At 39.9% G+C, this 21921-nt stretch overlaps 1 protein-coding gene across 1 annotated transcript; it reads left to right on the plus strand.

The window, feature by feature from the left end:
- Window positions 1-810: 810 nt before the first annotated feature.
- Window positions 811-21644, plus strand: tbx5a (T-box transcription factor 5a). Its single transcript, XM_046375976.1, has 9 exons — window positions 811-1349; window positions 2138-2310; window positions 3117-3211; window positions 4570-4689; window positions 5645-5792; window positions 12703-12855; window positions 15759-15850; window positions 17215-17447; window positions 17947-21644. The coding sequence occupies exons 2-9, from the start codon at window positions 2167-2169 to the stop codon at window positions 18537-18539; spliced, it is 1578 nt and encodes a 525-aa protein (XP_046231932.1). The 5' UTR covers window positions 811-1349; window positions 2138-2166; the 3' UTR covers window positions 18540-21644.
- Window positions 21645-21921: the final 277 nt, after the last annotated feature.

The raw sequence follows: 21921 nt of genomic DNA on the forward strand, positions 1-21921 counted from the left end.
CTAACTTTTCATGGAAAGCTGAAAAGTAGCTAATTTTTTGGTGTCTTTCTGTCACGATAAGGTCAGCTAAACACCCTCAGCGTGCCATAAGCAGGTACTGTCACACGGTTTGATCTCATTTAAACAAACATAGCTGCTGATTTTGATCTTTTTACGTTAGAATCCAGGATCCTTTCAACAGGTCCGCGGTGAGCAGACTAAACCTGTGTGAAGCCACAGGCCTAAACATAGCCTACGTTAACTGCCACAGGTTTCTGAGCTTTTTTTTCCCCGAGGAGACAAATATATCCCATTCCGATCTATTCGCGTCTTTTAGGCCTCCTACTCTCCGCCGTGGAGGTTGTTCTGTATCCCTGACTGAGGAAATGACGGGGTGGTACAGGCTTTGAGACAAACTGCTTTGGCAAACAGTCCGCTCATTGATATTGTTAATTAACCAGACACTAACAGAACTACGGGCAAAATAAAATATCATACGGTCGATTAAACAATTAATCGCCACCACGCCTTTGGCAGCAAGCAGAGACAACGTGATGACCTAAACTCTGGTGACGCACCTATCAAAATTAAATTATCCTTAATAAACTTGATCTCCACATTGGCTGGAGGCTGTGACTTTGTGGAAGAAGAGGTTGTGCGTAATGGAGCATGCAGCACCAAATATCAAATGGATCCCATCACCAGACTGAGATTATGGAGAGGTATGGGATATAAACTGGGATGGGGGGAGGAATCATTATTTGGGGCATAAACCAATGCTGTTCCTACACAGACTGCTCCCCCATCACTCAAAAACACCCCCTCCTCCTCTCGTTTTACGTCTCGAACTCAGCTTCCGCTTCGCACGGTTTGTCATTGATGCGCGGTGGAGGCTTGGAGAGGGAGCGCGCGCAATAGAGAGAGGAGGAGGAGGAGGAGGAGGGGGGGTGCGCGACGTAGAATTGACAAGGCTAGAGACTGGGAGAGAGAGGAGGGAAGAAGGAGGTGACGGACCTGCTCCTCTGGGACTCGGCTGCAGCTTACTGCTAGGTGCTATCAGCAGGGTCGGCTCACAAAACGGTCTTGGGCTGCAAAATGCGCAATAAGGCACCGAGTTGCGCCTTGTAGCCGTCACAGAGCTCCACTAGGGTCTCCACGGTCGCGGCTCCGCTCATAGGAAATCTGGACTAACTGTGAGAGGAGGAAAAAAAAGGAGGATTCATGGAGATTCTGTGCGGCTTCATCGAGTAAAACGTCTGGATTATCTGATTCGGGGAAAGGACAGTGAACGTTTTCAAGACGTGGAGGGGTTTCTCTGACGTGCCACCGCCGTGTCCAGCGACGTGTTTTTTTTTTGTTTTTGTTTTTAGGTAAGATGGTCATGCTCTGATCGGGCTACGTGCATTCGTTGTTGTTGCATTTCATAGCGGCTTACATCAGGCTGCTCTGCCTTGCAGGAATCGCTCTCTGCACAAGTGACACCGTGTGAGAGCAGCGGCTTGGGTTTAGGGCACTTAATTGTACTTCACTGTGTTCAGGACATCGGTGTAACAGTAGAGTTTATTTCTTTTGTTTGGGGAACATGGATATGAAAGAGTTTCCTACAAGCGGGGTGAGGAGGGGTGGAGGGTGGGAGGAGGGGGCAGGGCTGCTTCAATGTGCAGCTTTATTCTCCCTAAAATAAATCAGTACATCTCCAATGTTTGGAAAACTTTAGACTGTGCAATTCCTTCCGAATTACATAGGACTGTTGTTAATAGCTTACAAATATTTATGACAAGCGTCTTGACAAAACCTGCCAAACTTTCTGCTAATTTAAACGATCTAATACAAGTTAATCTTATCATGCTGTTACTCTGAAAGCTTTCACTTTCAGACCGGGTTGATATGTGAAAATGTGCTGCTTTCCTGTCGGGTCTGTTTTGATTTTTAATGCTGGTATCTCCTGAGCTGTTCGTTATTAGCCTGAATAGCACACGACACTACTGAAAATCACCGACTCTGTGCTCACATAGCCATAGTGACAAAATAAAGGTAATCTGTGTCTGCCTGTCTGTCTGTCTGTCTGTGTTTAAAGGCGTTCAGATTAGCGACAATCCAGCGATGTTAATCAGGAGGTCCAGTCCCGCACACTAACATCTCTGTTTGGCTCTTGCAGCTGGGACAGTAGTTTTCGGAGCTCCGGTTATGGCGGACCAAGAGGAGACTTTTGGTCTTCAAAACTCGCCCGGTGGCTCGGATTCAAGGGAATTACAGAACGATAATAAATCAGAGAAACAGAACGGGACCTCAAGCAAATCCCCGTCGTCACAGACAACTTACATTCAGCAGGTCAGTATCGGTCTGTGGGCCTCACTGCGACTCGAGGCTGCTTTCACGTACTTACGAGGGTCAAATTCCCTGTAAACAAAAAAAACTAAAAACAATGTCCGTACATATTTACATTTTCATCCGAACAACCTTATTGTCGTTTTGGGTGTTAAAATATAAGCTGCACTAACTTTTAAAGGTAAAGTCTGCCGATAGGATTGAATAGGCCTATTTTATTTCTAGTAAATAATATTTTTTTATATGCATTTATTGCATCCGTTATTTAGTCTATGTTCTTTGTCAAACTGTGTTGTTCAAATTAACTGTCTTCTGAAATTTTATTTTTTAAATTAAAATCAGAGTTGAGAGAAGTGTCAAAGCAATTTTCGTTAATTAGTTACATTTTTCTCTGAATATCAGATAAATCAAATTCCGGGAATATGTCAATCGTCAGACATGAACTCTGACCTTACTGTACTACAAACTATTTGTAGTTTCGCTGTGTATGCTAAATTATTAAGTAGTTACAGAAGGGCAGCACTGTTACTACATGCCCTACATTATTTATTAAGTTGACTTATCAGTACAGCAACTCAGGGGTCCACAGTTTTTCGTATGTCTCTTGAATAATAACATTCATATTTTACTTAAAACCAGTGGAATTTATGGTTTTCCCCTTGGCAGCTGAAAAGAGACGTTTCAGACTACAGGCCTTAAAACCACGTTAGATCAGGGGTTGGCACCTCTGCGTAAAAGCTGCAGGACTAGGTGGGTTTGTTACAGCAACGCTGTGCGTACTGTGGGCACTGAGATGCTTTATTTTGAAGGGAATGGAGGGAATAAAAGTCTACCTGCACGAGAGGGAACTCTGGACAAAGTTTCACGAGGTGGGGACGGAGATGATCATCACCAAAGCTGGAAGGTAAGAGGACAAGCTCAAAAAATACTTGGCACTACTGTGACTGGAAACCACTGATCAGAACTTTTGAGAAGTTACTGATTGCATGGCTGTTTGCTGATGAGGCTCACCACGTAATTATATGAATTTTATGCAGACCTAGAATGAAAATGCAGACTATAGGCCCAGCTGGATTTATTTTTTTTCTATAGTAGGGATTTGGAAATATACACCGTGAGGAACCACAGAGAAAAACACAGAGCATCTGGTGGACGCTTTAGCGCTGTGCAACACCACATAGCCTGCATTTTTGTCTGGGTGGCCCTTTTGGGAAATGCAATACCATCGACTAATCAGCTCGAGAGAGGAAATGCGCGGAACTGTCCTCCTGTGTAAAACACATTTCTCTAAATCCAGCGAAATAAACTCTTTAGGAGCATGCGTTCTGCCATTTGTAGTATTTTCTCTGCATCTGTGTGTGTGTGTGTGTGTGTGTGTGGCTGTACACAGACGCTTCTTGCGTGCAACACTTGTGCAGCAACATGTTACGCAGGGACTGTACATGTGTCCCGCTGTCAGCTCCGCAGTCGCCCTCACACTGCATCCAGTCAAAGTAGCGCCCGTCGGCTGAGATGTGAGCTTGCATTTATGCATGACGACCGCTGGTGTCTGCTCACGGCGGCTCAGATGTGGGTATTATAAATGATGAATATTTATAGTTTAACACAGCTACATTTCATTGCGCTCTCCAGTGCAGGCAGAAGGCAGTTGTTTTCTTGCAGCTGCGTAAAGTCTTCATTATATTCCTGTCAGTCATTTCACTCCTGTTTTTGGCGTGAAATGATGTTGCGCAGCAATCCCCCCTTCGTCCCCAGGCTTTTCCCTTTTGACTCGTGAGACTGCTTAACCTTACTAAACTATGTGTTTTTTCTAAAGTATGACAGCTACCAAATATCCAAATGATTTACTCAACGCATCCAACACAAATCTGGCCCACAGTGAAAAGGGTTTTATAATTCAGACAGTCCTGAAAACAGTCTTCACCTCTCCAAACTAAACAAGATAATTAGTTGACTTTTGGTCTGTTTTAAACCAATTCCACCTGAGCTGACTGCATTATAATTTAGTTTGCAAATTAGAATTGATAAAAAAGAAAACGAGAAAGTCAAATGTTTTATTTCCTTCATTATTCTCGATGTTTAAAAGTTTTTTTGATACATGCTTAAATGTTTGAAAATGGCTAAAAGTGGATGTGAAGTTTAGGGACGTCTTCTGCACATCGAAAATCCGTGAAAACACACACCACATTCAAGTGTCGTCTGTATGTTGCCTTCTTTTCCCACACCATACAGGACAATAAACTGTGTTTTGTCCTTTTACAGGCGAATGTTCCCCAGCTTCAAAGTGAAGGTCACGGGACTAAACCCCAAAACTAAATATATTCTCCTCATGGATGTCGTTCCTGCGGATGACCATCGATACAAATTCGCCGATAATAAATGGTATGTAGACTGTAACAAAGAAAATCGAGTTTTCCTTGCAGAAACAAACTTTGTTGATTTTTACGCGCTCACGGCACAATAACGGAGGTCATTGTTTTTTTGGGGGGGGGGGGGGGTCTCTCAGGAGTTTACTTCAACTTCAGATTTTATATTGTTGTGCTGATGGACGAGAATCGGAAGTGAGCGTATATTAATTTCCCGAGAATTATGAACTGTGTGTTTTCTAAAGCTTGCCAAGAAATGCGGTCAGCAGGGAGAAATGTTTCTTCCCGGGCTGACTTTTCGGTGTTGACTGAATGTTGATTACTTTTCCTACATGGCTATACCAGCCTCCATGTGCATCACAAAGCTTGCCTTTCACGGTATGGCACAAACGTGGCTATTTGTTTTGTCTAGCATTGATTAGGAATGCCTTGTTTGGGTCAGCGCCTTTCAAAGCGGGGATACTCAAAGAGGATAATCACATGCCAATACTTCCGATAATGACCTGCCCAAATCATGTCCTGGAACTAATTCTCCTCTTGATCTAGCGAATTTGGGGGAAACAATGTCTACCAGCTCTAATCTGACCTTTCACAATCCCAAACCAACTTCCTCAAGTGTGATACACGTATCTTTGTGGCGCAGACGTTTAAGAGAAGTGCGATAATGTCTGGAATGAGATTCTTTATAAAGCACATTTCAACACACTTAGAGCTTTGCTTCCACTAATCGGTCGTTTTTTGATTCTGAAATTTATTTAATTTTATTTTCCTTCAAATACGCTGCATCCCATTCAGGTGTTCCCCTGCGTAATTTCTGCATATTTTTTTTAGAGTGAAATAATAACCAACAGATGGCGGGAAAGTTTCGTCTAATGAACATTTTACACCAAAGCCACGTAAAGGTTTGCGCCTGCACAAATGACGGCTGTCATTCCGAGGTGTTACAGTGTGACTGTGTTTCTGTGACTCAGGTCTGTGACTGGCAAAGCAGAGCCCGCCATGCCCGGCAGGCTCTACGTCCACCCGGACTCTCCCGCCACGGGGGCGCACTGGATGAGGCAGCTCGTCTCCTTTCAGAAGCTGAAGCTGACCAACAACCACCTGGACCCGTTCGGACACGTAGGTGCCTAGGCCTATCATCTATACTATTTAACGCTGTGTCTGTGTGTGCCCCTGAATGCTTTAATAACCCGGTGGTGCTTTGTTCAGACATTTATTAGCAACTGGTTTATTTGTTGGGTTGCTCAGTGGCACTTCAGCAGCGAGGGTTGTTGCTGAAACGCGGTGGTCCTGCTCACCTGTTGACTAGTTTATCACTTTTTACAACGCAAATGTTTGTTTCGACTGCTGATTCTTGTCTGACGATTGTTCTCATCGTTTAATGGTAAAATTAATCGGTTTTTGGTATTTGTATGAAAATCACCAGATGAAATGAACAAAATCAGCTGCGCCAAAACTCACAGAATCTGAAAACGGTATGTTGCGACTGTTTCTTGAGAATGAAACATTATTATTATTGTTATTAATATTATTATGTAGTAAAACTTCTAGCTTCAAGTTTATTTTAAGTGTTTTTGTTAAGGCTCTTTTTCCATGTTCTTAAAAATGATGAAAACTTTGCTACATATTTACACATATCTTTTCCAAAGAAATAAAACGTACAACTGGCCCTATGTGTTATAAAATAAAATTTAAAAAATGTGTGGTTAGTCACCATTAAGGCCGAATGTTATCTGTTTAATTTACTTTAAAAAGTTAACAGACTAAAATGTCAGTCACTCCACCACTGAACTTACTGACTGACTCGTGAAGTTTTGGTTAAATTCCATTTACTCACTGAGAACACGTGTAAAGAAGTATAGCATAGTTTGGTCATGTATTTTTGCTACTTTTTTGTTTTCATTCTTGCTCTTTCAAATGTTTATCTTTCAAACCTCAAACCTCTATACAGATGCACACGGCCAAAGAATGAAGGTAGCTTTCTGTCTGCAGTCTTTAAACACTGAGGGAAGCAGTTCTCCTAAGCTGCAGATTGCTGCTATTTGCTGACGCCAAGTAAAAAAGTGTCATGCAAATGATAGTTGCAAGTGTTTAATTCTTCATTGAAAAGACAATTAAAATTAAGACAGTTGACTTAAAAGGACAGGATATTGGATTTTCTGCACAAAAAAATAAAACTATTTTTTAATTTAAAAAATGCCTGATGTCCTTTAAAAGGAGAAGAAACAGGGAGGTGGCTTTGCAGTGCATATTGTTTTATGACTGACATTTTCACTGCTGTGATTTCCCCGCCTTACAATGCAATTCAGTGGCCCTCGCAATGAAAACAATGCTCTTATGAGTAGATGTGACGTTTAGAGAAAACCTCAAATTCTGATTCTGAAGTTGAACTTTTTTCTCTCTCTCTCTTGTTGGTAAAGTAGAGTAACAGGTTTATTATAGCACCCCCTAGTCTGCATTCAAGTCGTAGACCACCTGGAGGTCTACCTTTAGGGAAACGGAAAGAGGCCATTGCAACCCCAACCTCCTGCTTCCCTCTCTCCCCTCACCAGTGTGGGACGATAGCTGCTCATTTTCTAACTTTAACTCATTATTTTAGGCTCACTATTTGGCCCCAGGCTTTTGTGATTCCTGTCTTACCCAAAGTGGACAAACACAAACATCACTTACTTCATCAACAAAAGGGGCCAGTTGGCAGCAGGTTTTCGTAAAATTTGATTTAATGAGCACAATGAGGCCAGATTAGATAGTAGAAACAAAATAGTCACGCAATTAGCTTTCATACTAATAAGGCCCAGTCTGTAAAGGGAAAAAACAATTGCGAGGTTATCAGAAGTTACATCAAAAGCTGTTTTGTTTTAAGGATATCAATGAAACCGTGAAGGGGAAAAAATAAAACGATGATTTTAGTTGAAATGATTAAGTGTGTTGCTATGAAAAGGGTTAAAGATTTAAGAGAAAAAAAGGTGTTTTTAGGTTGTTTTCCATGACAATTCAGTGTGTCATACGAGACTGCACTAAAACATGTCATCTTGTTATAATGTTGCAGTGATAATATTTGATTTATTCGGATCATCATGGCCACTGAACACAACGGCTACAGTTACTCCATTTCATGGTGAATCTAAACTGAGGCTCATTTTAATCATCGTCACATTTGCCAAAGCAAGAGCTTCATAAATATATCTACACACACACACACACACACACACATACACTATCTATCCAACATGGCACCTATAGTGATTGTTGCCTTGCCAAAGCCCAGTTGGTGAAATGAAACTGGAGCTCACTCAGAATGTGAGCAGTGTTGTAAATTTTGGGCTAAAGTGCATTTTTGATTGGTTGCAGCGCTTCTTGGCTCGCCCTCTTTCGTGCTGGGAGACAGCACCCAGGGATTCATAAATGAAACTCTGGTGGCCGGCCAGAAACATATTCCATCAGCTTGTTGGCCCAGCTGGTTGAAATAACCTGTGGATGATTTATAATTACTAGCAGTGAGACATGAGACCAGTGTTGCAGATGTAGACTGGACCAATTTAACGCGGGCCCGAAGTAGTAATTTTTCTCCAGAAATGTCTGGTAATTAGACACACGTCAGCGGAATGAGCAGGGCCGAGATCACCAGCTCAGGACTGATGTGAAGGGGTGTGATGGTAGACAAGAGGAGCTTTAATGTGTTTGCATGCAGTTAATTGTGTAGTTTCTTTATTATTATTGTCTTATTCAAATGATACATATTGCAAAAGGTAAAAGGTCTTATATACAACTGACTTAGTAACAGCAAATACTTTTTGTAAAGGACAAGAAGGAAAAAAAAATGCTGCCAAGAATAAGTTGTTGATGAGACAAAATTGTAGTTTTAATTGTGTGTTTCTTTAGTTTTTTGCAACATTCTTTTAACCATGCAGATAGAGGACATATTATATGTACTTGTTTACATCATACAGGCACAAAAATGCAGTCATTTTTTTCCAGTATTTAACATGCTGGTCATGTATTAGTCTTAAGGTAAAGGTCAATTTTCCATACAGTTAATTTAATTGACATTTGAGGATAATGTGTCCTCAATGTGGTTTCATGGTTATCATTGTAAAAATGCATTTTTATAAAACATCTACAGCAGTTTTGTGAAGTAACTAAGTACATATACTCAACTACAGTCAGTACTTAAATACAACTTTGAAATATTTATACTGGAGTGTTTACATTTATGCCACTCTACACTTTTACTGCATCTGCAGTATACTTAGCAGAAATATGTGATCAGCTTATAAAATATGTGTTGTTCTCAGTTAATGTATCCAACAGCTTTAAAAGTTGTAGTTTCACCTCAACCATCTGCAGCATTAAAATGCTGCTTCCTGACTGCATCAGTGACAATAATCCATTAGTATTGTATATATTCATGTATATTGTATATTGCTATTATCCATCATGAGTACTTTTTTTCACGTCAAAGTGAAAAAAATCACATTTTTCCTTTTAGCGGTGGCAATATTTATCCATCTAAACTGTTTTGGGGTGAATTGCAGAGTTTTGGAGACATCAGCCATGCAGATTTCTGCCTCCTCTTGAATGTAATTGAACTAGATGGCACTTCTCTTGTGGTGTTCAAAGTGCCAAAAATATATTTGACTCAACAGCAATGTCTCTTTCTAGAAATCATGACCTGGTTTCTTAAGTAGTTTCACATAGGAACTATTTTTTCCTACCAAACTACATATCACTATGTAGAAGGAAACGTACATCTACTTATGGACAAGAGGCTTGTGCTTGCGACAGGGAGAGACGTAAACCTTAATGGCGTCCGCCTCGGCTGAGCTGTAATGTTAGCTAGCTTAGTTGGCTAGCCTGCCATCGATGAGTGGACACACACTTTCCTCTGTGCAGTGATAAAGAAAGTTTATAATTCTGATATAAAACTGCTCAGAAAAAGTTCATGGATTATCTTGAGTAACTGGCTTATGATTTCTGGAAAGAGAAATTTCTGTTGAGTTTTTTCCATTGTATCTGTTTATTCATTTATTTATTTATTTAAGCTCACCAGAAGTGCAGTTCCATCTAGTTCTATTGTTTTCAGGAGAAGGCCGTCATCTCTCACAGCATCTCCAAAACTCTGCAACTCGCACCAAAACAATCTAGATGAATAAATAGAAAAATATGTATTTTTGATTTTGGGGTGAACTGTACCTTTAATAACACTTTACACATAATACTTTTACTTAATCACTTCACTAAAACACTACACATTGGTCTCATTGTTATAGATTTAATTCTTGTATTTGAATCTCTCAAAAAAAATCATTTGTTTTTGTCTCAGGTTTCATACCAAGCTGCATTTTTTTTTTTTTTTTTTTGCTTTGATCTCCCCCTGCAAGTCCCAGAATATTTCCCAGTGTTATTCACCTCCCCTCCTCAGTTTGCTTCTGCACTCGTCTCTCAGTCTTCCCACACGTTTTGGTCAGGAGGGTGGAGTGTGAAGATCGCACTGTTTATATTTGAATGGCAGTGCGCGATGAGCAATAGATGATGGTGTACAAAGCCTGCTAATCCCGAGGCTCGGGGAAACTCTCTGATGTGGTGGAACTTGAAAGCAAAGGGCAGCGGCTCGAGACCCAAAGTGATCCCTCACTATCATTAAATACTATCATCCAGAGGCTGGGGTGGGTGGGGGGCAGAGATACAGGGCAGCGGCGGGGCCAGGGAGACGACGCGTGAGCTGGGGCCCCAGTGGGTGGTCTCCAGCTTCACCCACCCACCCCCACCCCAACTTACATACATACTGGACTTTGGGAACCCACAGTCAGTAGACCATACCATTTTCCTGGGTGAAATGTGCATTTATGTTTCCATGCAACTTCTAATGTATCTCAGTGGCAGACATTTTTAGCTTCTAAAACCATGAAGTGTTTGTTGTTGTGGTTTGTCCCAGTCTTGGGCTGATCTCTGCAGACCTCAAGTAAGCCGTTAATGAGTGCATCCATGGGAAAATGTTTTATTTAACCTACTTTTTCTCTGCACTGTTCAAATAGTTTTAATCGGGTCATTCATTCAGACTTAAATGCACAGTAATTTCTCCCATCATATTTGTTGTCTTAATCATGTAATGTTTCAAAGATTTTTTTTAACGTTGCATTTAGTCACGTTTGCAGACTTCCTCACATGTCTGACGTATCGTCTTACAGTTTATATGTTAAAATTAGTCTTTAGGTGTGCACATTGTTGGAAATGTTTGGGATGATGCAAGTACACAACTCAACAAAATATATAACAAAGGTCTTGTGGTTTTTTTGATATTTTAAAGCAGAAATGTGACATTTTATGTCTTTAAAGAGTTATTTGTGAAACCCAACAGAATGGTAGTGCTGCTTGATAGTTGGGACGTGTGGGATTTTAAAACACAAGAATCGGTGCAATTCCACACTTAAATATGGAGATTAAAACAGTTACCATTAAATACAGTAGTGGGATTTGATCGACCTGAGGCTTTTGGTAAAACTATTCTCAACTCCAAGATCCAAGTTTTCAGCCCCCAAAGCCTTTCCTACAAATAGTTTTATTTATGGTACTGTATAATATGTAAAAGTAGAGTTTTCATCTGCAAGGCATCCACTCTTCAACAACCTGCTTATCTGACCAAAGCGAAACTCCACTGATACTTTCTGCACAGGGTCAGTAGCTTCCATTAAATCATCTTGAATCCACAATGTGCATGGCAGGCAGCTAAAAGGCTTTTTTTTTTTACCCAGTTCCTGCCCATTACAAAAACCTATCGCACCATGAAATGAGATGAAGTTCAACTGGAAATTGATAATGGATAACCATTGTATTGTACATGCAAGTCTCCATGGTTCACTCGGCTCAAAGAAAGGACTTGAGGTTATGTCTGTTTAATGCTACAGGATGCCCCCACAGGTACTGGGGGTCAGGGCAATCTCTTGTCTCTTCACTTGCTGGCTGTGAAAGGCAGGTACAAAAACAACCTTTAAGATAACAGATAGGGAAATGCCTATGGGACAGAAAGGTGGGGGTAAGTGGGTGTAAAAAAGGTGGGGGGGCTTAAGAGAAAGTGGACAGGGGAGAAAAAAGTCCTGCTTTTTTAATCTTTAAATGTAAGTGGATTTGATGAAAATAAAAACCGTTAGATTTCCTCCAGGCTGATGTCTGCGACTCCCCGGTCTGTCAAAACAATTAGACTTAAGACCCACGGATGAGAGGGCCTCAAAAGAGAAGTTCAAGGCTCAAGTTCAGCTGTGCGGACCACGTCTTAATGTCGCCGAGTTAGCCACTGGTAGTCATCACAAACTAGGTTAGTCAGGGTACAGAGGGGACAAGACAAAGGATGTCAGCCTCTTTTCTCCCGGGACTGCTTATCCATTCTCTATGTGACTACTGGGACACAGAAACTGAATGAAAAGATACAGTAATGACTTAGAAGTTATACGTTTTGTTCCAGTTTTGCCTTAAAGAGATCTGCCACTCTTTTGTTTCTTTAAATGAAATGAGAGGGTCATATGAGAAGGCCTTAGGTTCTCCTGTAATGTCTGAATTAATGCACAAATTATTGCAAGACAATGTCTCACTTTTACCTTTTGTCATCATGCTCACCCAAACCTTGTAAAGATTTTTTTTTTTATGAGGGAGGCTTGTTGAGTAAATATGGACATTTTTAGCCTTTAGAAAATGTGTAGTTGGGATACAAATGAGCAATAGTAACCTCCAAACCACCAAAGCAACAGAAATAATCTTATGATTCATGATTGAAATTTAGTCTTTTTGTATGATATTCTCAACTTAGTGCAAACTATGCCAAAACTTTGTCAAAACAATTTGGACTTCATTTATTTCCCTGCTGGGTTGTGTTTCTAATTCTGCCTGCTCTGCAAGTTCGTTTTGTTTTGTTCTGTTTTTTGTTTTTAGGTTTTTTTCCCCCCGTTTTTTATAAAGGGTATTTTTCACATACTTTTCTGCATGCAATCTAGTCTCTAACGTCAAGACCTCACTTTCTTTTTAAAATTACTTCTAGATCATCCTAAATTCGATGCACAAGTACCAACCGAGGATCCACATTGTGAAGGCAGATGAAAATAACGGCTTTGGCTCTAAAAACACGGCCTTCTGCACCCACGTCTTCCCCGAGACAGCCTTCATTGCTGTTACGTCCTATCAGAACCATAAGGTAAGACCTGCTGCGTTTGGATTTTGCTGTGCGTTTTTATTGCATTCTGTGACTTTGTAAATGTGCAACTCTAACTTCACGGGGTATTTTATGAGGCGATTTCTTCTTATTTTTTAAAAAACATGGCTAACAAGTAAAAAAAAAACGCTGCAGAAAGTTTTCCAAAATGCATAACTGCGTCAAGGTCTAATTTCCCTTAAAAAAAAAAACAAAAAAACAAAAAAACATCATGATGTCACAAAAGTGAACTTTGTGCTTTTTGTCTACGGAGCTCCTGTTGTTCAGGAGTGAAAGTGAAAGGTTTTCTGTGAGGATAAAGTAAAGCCTTGTCACTGTCAGCTGAAAATCTCTGATATCACATTGAGTCACTGACAGACGAGTGAAAACTTCTGATACCCGACGAGACGACGTCTGACCTCAAGAGACTTTTTCTTCCCAGTTACAGGCCGAGCTGCAGATAAACTGGATAAAACTCAGCAGTGACTTTCCAAGCTCCTCAGAAGACCCCCTTCTAAAAACTTACAGGCGAACTACAGAAACAACAACAACGAATAATAAAAATTATTAAAATAACTACCTTTTGGTCGTTGCAGTGACATAAAACCAAGTTTATTTGCGAACTTCTGCTACTTTATTAACATTCAGAAATTGAACAGTTTGTGCCAATTATTTAGTTGAAACGTGTGTTTTCTGTCAGTGTCGCAGAGGCAGAGAAACGCTTTCCGTGACATAAACCCGTTTACAATAAAAATGGAAATGCTGATTAAAAAATAACATAGCTTAATATAATTGTAGTAGCCTATAGGCCTATAATCGTTTAAAATGTTCAAGTGTATTTTCTTTTTGTTTTTTTGTTTTTTATTGTGTTTTTTTTTTTGCAAGCTCAGCTTACGTTAATAAGTTAATAAAAAGTGTTCGTTATTTACTTGAGCGTGTAAAAAGTAAAGAAAAAAAAAGAGTCGAGAATTTTGCTGTTTATATTTGACACAACAATTAATGAAACGCAGCCTATAATGACCTTAAATGTGTTAATACTTGGGGAAAAAAATAAAATTCGGTATTTAGTCTGCACACATTTCTGGGGGGAGGATTCTTGGGAATACAGATATGTGTAAACAGCGTCTGTTTAACATCATTTAACCATGCAGGCCTATATGTTTTTAGTTTGGGGAATATGGGAGAAAGGGGCGAAAGCTCATAATGTCCCAGCAGCCAATCCGAAGTCTCCGCGTTTCTGGGAACAGGAAGCACAAATGACCGACATGCTGTAGAAACCATTCATTATTTTCAAACATCTTATTGGGGCCTGAGATCGTAACCCCGGGCTAATTATTGGGGCTTTCCAGACCTTTAGAGAGAGGAAAAAAAAAACAAGCATTTCTGATTTCCAGGCGCTTAACCACAACTGTCCAATCAAACACCCTTTAACATCTGCCAAAGCAATATGTGCTGCAGACAGGCATGCGTCCAATTCACCTGTTAGCCTCTCAGCTAATGAAAACGGTTAAAGCTTTTGCTGTCATGACTGTAAGTAAAACATGTCTCCGAACTGTTTTCTGAAATAATATGCCTCCTACAAAAATAAAAAAAAAGAGTGGCCAGCAAGTTATATTTAATAAATGTTATTTTAAGCTCCTATCCTCTTTAGGCTAAAATGGCCTAAAGCATGTGGAAATGTGTTATACACAGGCCTCAGTTATTTTAATGAGCATATAGTCCACATACAGTCAAACCGTGCTGTCTTTGAAGAGCTGGATGAACTTTGCGCAATTGTCTCGCGTCTACTCCCAAATTATTTTTAACAATATTCATGTTTTCTACTGTGATTATTTCCATTCGCTGAACTCCGGTCAGTAGGAGAGCTCACATGTGTTTTGCAAAACATATTATTTTCTTTTTTTTTCCTGTAAAGCGGACTCAAGCTATCACTTTGGTTTGGGTAATTATTTGTCTTACTGCGTTTCTTCTTGGAACGCGCGCAGAGAGTAACAAGAGTTCAACAGGACATTTGTACTCCAAACTTTTTTCTTTTTAAAAAAAAAAAAAAAAAAAAAGATGAAACAACGTGTAAATGTTGTGCCAGCCCGCGTGCATTAACAAGAAGCTAGCGAAGTGTCACACGAAAGATTTTACAAGGTTTGGGGAAAGTGTCAGCCAGCGTGCAGTCAAACCTCCGGTCTTGTCAGAAAGCTGGAAGCACACAAGAGCTGCCAACTAATTACCTGCCAGAAACCACTGCTTATGAGAGGGATATCCCTGGATTGTGTTTAACCTTCTTGGGATTAATTTACTATTTGGACTGGTTCTCTGCGCTTGTTTTGTTTGATATTTACAGTCAGTTTTACCAAAACATAAGGTCATATATTAAATCTCATTATTTACATCTGTCAAGCAATGGGCCAACTATCTGTTAAGAAAGAGACCATCAAATGTAACATTATAAATTATCTAATAAAAATATGTCTTCTTGAGACATGCTTTTAGTGAACTGTTTGGTTTCAGATCCCTTAAAGTATCTTAGGTTTCTGGAAATGTGATTGATTGTTTCATTCTCTTGGGCAACTTGTAAGGATTTAGATGCATCCAAAAACGACTTTAAAACTTGGTTCTCCAAAAAGCGTGTTGTAATACTGTCATCATATGAGCCTCAAGCTGAAGACGACTCGCCTTGTCGAAGTATTGAAAGTACAAGAAATGTTGCATTTTCCACAGAATCTTGATTAAAATAGTTCTAATTTAAAAATTTAAAAAACAGACGCACATGTGTTGATTTCACTTTGGGCCAGTGTGACTTTCTAAAAACGCTGCATAGTTAAAGATCTTGTAATGAGGAGGCACTGCCAGCACAACAAATGGCTTTTATTGCACAATATGTTAATAATTAAGTGTTTCTGGTGTTTCAGATAACCCAGCTGAAGATTGAGAACAATCCATTTGCAAAAGGCTTTCGTGGAAGTGATGACATGGAACTGCATCGGATGTCCAGGATGCAAAGGTAGTGATGGAAAAAACTGTTAAAACTGGCCTTTTGTTCATTTTGGGCTTTGATACACGGAAACACGGACACAAATTGAATGATGTCAAACGAGTAGATAAATGTTGCGTGGATTACTGACATCCTGGTCACACTGTCACTTAGCAAGCCCCACTTTAATCCTTCAATTATCTAAATGCAAGCCAGTTATGAGTGTTATTTTCAGTGAGTGTTATTTTCGGTGATGTAAGTGTAGTTCTTGATCCTTGGCCAGTTTTCATGCTGAAGACTTTTATGGTTGATCTGGCAGAACCTCTGAGACACGACCGAAACATCTCCCCTCCACACTGCTGTTTCTGTCGGGATGTTCCAACTGTGTGTGTGTGTGTGTGTGTGTGTTTGTGTACATGGATATCTGTTGAACTAGTGGTATTACTTGGTCCAGCAGCCAAGGCAGAACACGACTACATTGCTCTCTCTCTATTATTCAGTCCAGATGCATGCGTCCATACTGCGTGGAAAACACATTTTCAAAGGAGAAAATCTGGTTTTGAAACTCTCAGCCCACCCACTCCCCTTTGGGCAGCTGTGCGCATTCAAATGTAGAAATCCCAATTCAGAAAAAATAAATAAATAAATAAAAAACTGGAAAACCTTTTGGCTTTTCCACACAAGGTGCTAAAATCCTACCTCCTTCCCACAGTCTTTATTCTAAACCACAGAATAAAGTTCTTTGTAATTAAGCATTTCAGATTAATGTCACAGTTTCTAAGGGAAAATCCCTGGAAATCAGGGGAGAGATTTCTGTACTTTGAAGTAGTATTTTAAAAACTGCACACTTGATTGTATCAGACACACGCTGAGTTACATTAAGTAGGTGTGTGCCACAATTTAATATGCTGTTTTGAGTGAAATGCATTTCACCTATCAAAACTTGCAAATATATCGAGCATAGTGAGAGTCCAAACCACACCATCAATCTCGCATGCCACTGTCCAATCCTGCCGAGTACAGTAAGCTCTGCGCGTCTGCTCTTGGTTACATTTTTGAAGGGAGAGCTTATTGCAAAACCAGGTCAATGTTTCAGTTGAGGCGATCCCTGAAATCAAAGAACCAAAAGTAGCAAAATGATCTATTGACGGATCCTGTGGCTTAATAGGAGTGAAATACATGCTGGCATTTTCACTGGAAAGGGTTTCCCCCAGAGGAGTTTCTGTCTGTCCTAAGGGGTTTGGTTCACTGATGGTGAATGTCATTTAGAACGGATTGTACAATGGCTCCAACTTGTTGTTGTTTTTTGTTAATAAACCGTTCAACTGCAGATACAGTGTAATTACTAACAACTGTATGTGGGTGTTTATGTGTGTGTGCTTGCCTGTACACAGTACCAAGGAGTATCCAGTAGTGCCTCGCAGTACAGTGCGCCAGAGAGTGGGCTCCAGCCAAAGCCCGTTCAGTGGGGAGGTCCAGGGCATGGCCACCCCAAGCACCCTGAGCTCCCAGTACTCCCAGTGTGAGAATGGGGTCACCAGCACCTCACAGGACATGCTGCCTCAGTCAGGCTCCTACCCCCTGCCACATGAGCACAGTCAGGAGTACCACTGCATCAAGAGGAAAGGTGGGAGAGGCTGCTTTGATGTGATCTCTAAGAGAGAGAAAAGAGTTATGGGATTCATGGATCCATTGTTAATGTCTTTGCAAGTTCACTCTTTTTAATTAATCAACATAATTGTTGTGACTCGGCATGGACACACTACTTATGTTCATTTATTTTATGTATATTATAGATATTTTCACACATATTTTATACAAAATCATACCAAAAGTGTATCTGTGTGTTTATTTACAAAGTTCTGTACAAGTAAAATGTACAAATGTTGTAATAAACCAGCACATAGAAAGCATAAACTATGTACAAAATCCGATAAATGCTCAAGCATATAAACAAAGCCTGCAAATTACAAATACTTTGTTATTTTTTGTAATACAAACATTTAATTAGTGGTGGAAATTAATTATTAGTTTTTGTATAGGTTAATAAACAGGCTTAGAAGATAATACTACTTGACATAACACTTAAATAACACTGTTCTTTACCTCTGCATTTGTACCTGCAGTGGAGGATGACTGTCACTCAGGTGAGCACGGCTATAAGAAGGCCTATCTGGAGAGCTCGTCCAGAGAGGAGGACCATTACTACCGTCCTGTTGGCTACTCCCAGAGCCTCAGCCTGGCCGGAGGGCCCTACCGCAGTGAATCCAGTCAGCGGCAGGCTTGTATGTACGCCAGCGCCTCGCAGGGCGCTGAGCCTGTTCCTAGTTTGGAGGACATCAGCTGCAACACTTGGGCCAGTGTTTCACCCTATGGGAGTTGCTCCGTCACCACCATGCAGCCAATGGAGCGGCTGCCCTACCAGCACTTCTCCGCTCACTTCACCTCAGGGTCCCTGGTGTCCAGACTTGGCGGGGTTGGCGGTCACGCCTCTCCACAGCTGGGTGATGGCCACCATGCTGCCATGTACCAGAGCTCCATGACTCACCAGACTCTGGGCCGCCAGTGCAGTCCTGGTGCTGGGATCCAGTCGCCAACGGCCGGCCTACAGGGAAACGAGTACCTCTATGCACACGGCATACCACGTACACTTTCACCACACCAGTACCACACTGTGCACAGTGTCAGCATCATGCCAGAGTGGAATGAGAACAGCTAAAAGAGCCTTTTTCACACTCAAAATATAAAATATTATAGGAGAAAAAGAAACAAAAAGGACCAAAATAAGGCAGGGTTTAGATGAATTTATATTTATATTTTTAGAGGATGTGTTGCTTATCATCTTAATGAGATCAGTGTTGGTTCCCTGAAAGCAGTGGATATTTGTAAGATGGTGTTAGGTAGGAAAGCAAGTATCTTATCACTTAATTTGTTGTGAGAGCAGCTGCACTTATAAAAATCACGAATATGAACGAAGAGGAGATGGACCAGAACAGATGCAGAGACTGCTCAGGTGCAGAAAACGTAAACGCAGCGGAAAAATTCAGAAACTGAACAGAAGAAAAAAAAATTTCTTCAGATGCTTTGCCAGCAGTTCCCAAGTTGACGGCGTTCTTGTGTGCTGGTGTTTTTGGATGTGAGTGTTTCCGAGACAAATGAATATGTTTTCGTTTTTTAACGGGTACAAAACTCTTGTTTTGTATTCACGTCCCGAATTTATGTAAAAAAGAAAAAAAAAAAGGACATTTGTCTTCTGTCACATTATCCCAAGTTCTCATTTGTCTTTTAAGTTTTTGTAGTTAACAACTTTCTTTGTAGTGAAATTGCTATAAGTTAAAAAATGAATAAGCAGATGGGAGTTTTTGTTGTGGCTCTTGTTGAATTTGCTTGCTCTTAAATCTCAGAAGTGTTTTTTTGTTTTTTGTTTTTTTTTTTCCTGTTACTGGGTACATTTACATGCACATCAAGAATTAAATTGCAATGCCACTATGAGGAACATAAAAATCACAAGTAAGACAGCACGTCAGTTAAATTGTTTACTCATGTAGGGTTATTAAGGGCAAATGACCTCCCTCAGCATTCAAACTGGCCACAGTCACAGGTGAGCTATACAAGATAAAACACAGAAGTGTAGCCAGAAGCATTTTTTAATCCGGACCTCACTTTCTCAGCTTTTCAGCAACTTTATACCCCTCAGTTTGTAGGGTGCAACACACTCCAGTGTGGCCCAGTCAAGCTGTGACATCACTCAACCCCAGAAGAACCAATGAAATGCTTCCAAAAATAAAATGTATTTTTGGTTGATTGACAGATTACTGTTGGATATGAACAATCCAACAGGTAAAAAATGAAATACAGCATAAAATGTTGCCTTGTTCTTCAAAAATGGAAAAAGACTAGCAGTCATTGCAGCCATAGCAGCAATTGTCAATATCACTATCCACTAATCAATATTTTGCAGTAAAACAAATCACCAGTGAAAATTAGAGCTCTAGTCATCGTGTGGCCGGAACACAACACCAGTGAATGTCAATGTCTCTCTGTGTCTTCTGGATGTAATTAGCCAACGGGTTGCTAACACATTACAACTTTATAAGGTGATAATATGTCAGGGCTGTGGGTTTGTCACCTTTTGTGTGGCATTTTTCTGCCCCCAAGTGGCCAAAAAATCATTATTGCAGCTTTAATTGGTGTAATTATTTGATTACGACTGTATAAAGATTGGCAGTTGGGTTGTGACTGTCAGTAAGTTCTAACAGCATGTGTTGATCACTGTTTCAGTTTGAGCATTCAGAGCATTCCTACCTGATGGAGAGGTTTCCTCTTCAGCTAAGAAAATAATGAAATACATGTCAGAAACATAGCATTTTGGACAATAACCTACAGATTTAAAATATATTTATTGGAGAAACTGATACCTTCAACTCATTTTGATTTGGGTAACAGTCATTAATACTGCAATAAAAATGTATTACAGAGAATCTAAATACCAAAAACATGCAAAACAGTTTGCCACACTTGACCAACATTATTTCATCGTTTATTTATGCCTTTATTCAATATGAGAGCCATCCATAAACAGTGTGCAAAATGGCATAAAAAATAAGATAAAAAGATATTTTCTTCAGGCTCTTGTTCTAGTGAGTCAGTCCACAAAAATATCTTAATTATACTAAATTAATCATATGAAGGGACGCTGACATAAAAGTGGAAATATTCCTGTTTGCACCAAAGTAAAAGATGTGTTGTGACGATTTTGAATATCAATTAAAGTATTGGCAGTTGCCACAAACAAATTTCAATGTTGTGAGCACAAAGAGCAAATGTGGTTTTAAATGTGTTTGTATGGTCTCTGTATGATGAAACATAGTTTCCATGGCATTATTTTGACATATTCAAGAAAATCAAAGAAACTCACGCAGGAAGTTGCTGTGACGCTCAATCATCTACTTCTGAATTAGACTATACTGATTTGTAGAGACAAACAGTGTTGCAGTACAGAGTTATATTTTCAGATTACAGCTATAAACCCTTTTGAATCTTAAACACAATAGATATTTTTGCCCTCCTGCTGACGTAACAACCCTGCAGAGTTGGAAGGAGACTTCTTATCTTCATCTGAGTTCCAGTTGTTTGATTCATGCAACCTCATGGTGTACTCAGTGAATGTGTGTGTTCTAAAACATTTTATGTTAAACCCCAAAATGGCACTTCTCTGACAATCAAATAAATCATCACCTAAAGTAGCAGCCAGACTCCAAATAGAATGTAAATTGGAAACTTTAAATAAAGTTTACTTGATACACACTATCAAGCAAAAGTCAGTTTCATCTTAACAGCTGAGTTTATGTTAGAGCTATGTTTTACATGTGGACAAAGGCTAATTTTGAAATGCTTGTAGTTGATAGAATGCTATTTGTCAATAGTATTTATTTTTCAACTATGTAAATCAGCTTGCTCCTGCATGTATCAAAATTAGACAGTCCCATTTCTTTTTTTATAGCCTGTTTTTTTAAGATTGTTTATAGGATTTTCTAATCATACTTATATAGAAAACAGGAGATGACTATACGGCTGTCAGAAAGTATCAAAATAAGATTGAAACACATGGGTAACTGTAAATAAACATGTACATAACAGAATACCTGCAATAAATTAAAAAGTTTAAAGCTGTGTTTTTTGTCTGTTCTTGCTAAATACTGTGAGCTTTTACCAGATATGTTTGTAAAGGTAAGCCCACATAGGCAAGGTGAATTATTTTGGCTGATTGGACTTCCTGCTGGGCTTGACTGGCATCTTACTGACTCTCCTGATTGCCTTGCTGCTCCTGTCAGGGCAGGACAAATTGTATCTTTATAATTCCTGTTAGTACCTGGTGTCTTGTGACCTCAGCCTGAGGAGAAGTAGAATCAGAATTATTAAAAATACCCGTGTAAGTGTGAAGGGCTTTTAAATTACACAGTTCCTCTCTTTAAACCAAACATTATGTGCCTGTGACATGGACAGCGCAGCACAACTTCATTGTTCCCAGCATCCCTTTACCCGGTGCATAATCTAAGGGATTAAATGTCTGCTGTCCAGACCACCTCCCCACCTCGTAA

Source organism: Scatophagus argus, chromosome 20, assembly GCF_020382885.2.
Source record: "Scatophagus argus isolate fScaArg1 chromosome 20, fScaArg1.pri, whole genome shotgun sequence".
In the NCBI taxonomy this organism is placed as follows: Eukaryota; Metazoa; Chordata; class Actinopteri; family Scatophagidae; genus Scatophagus; species Scatophagus argus.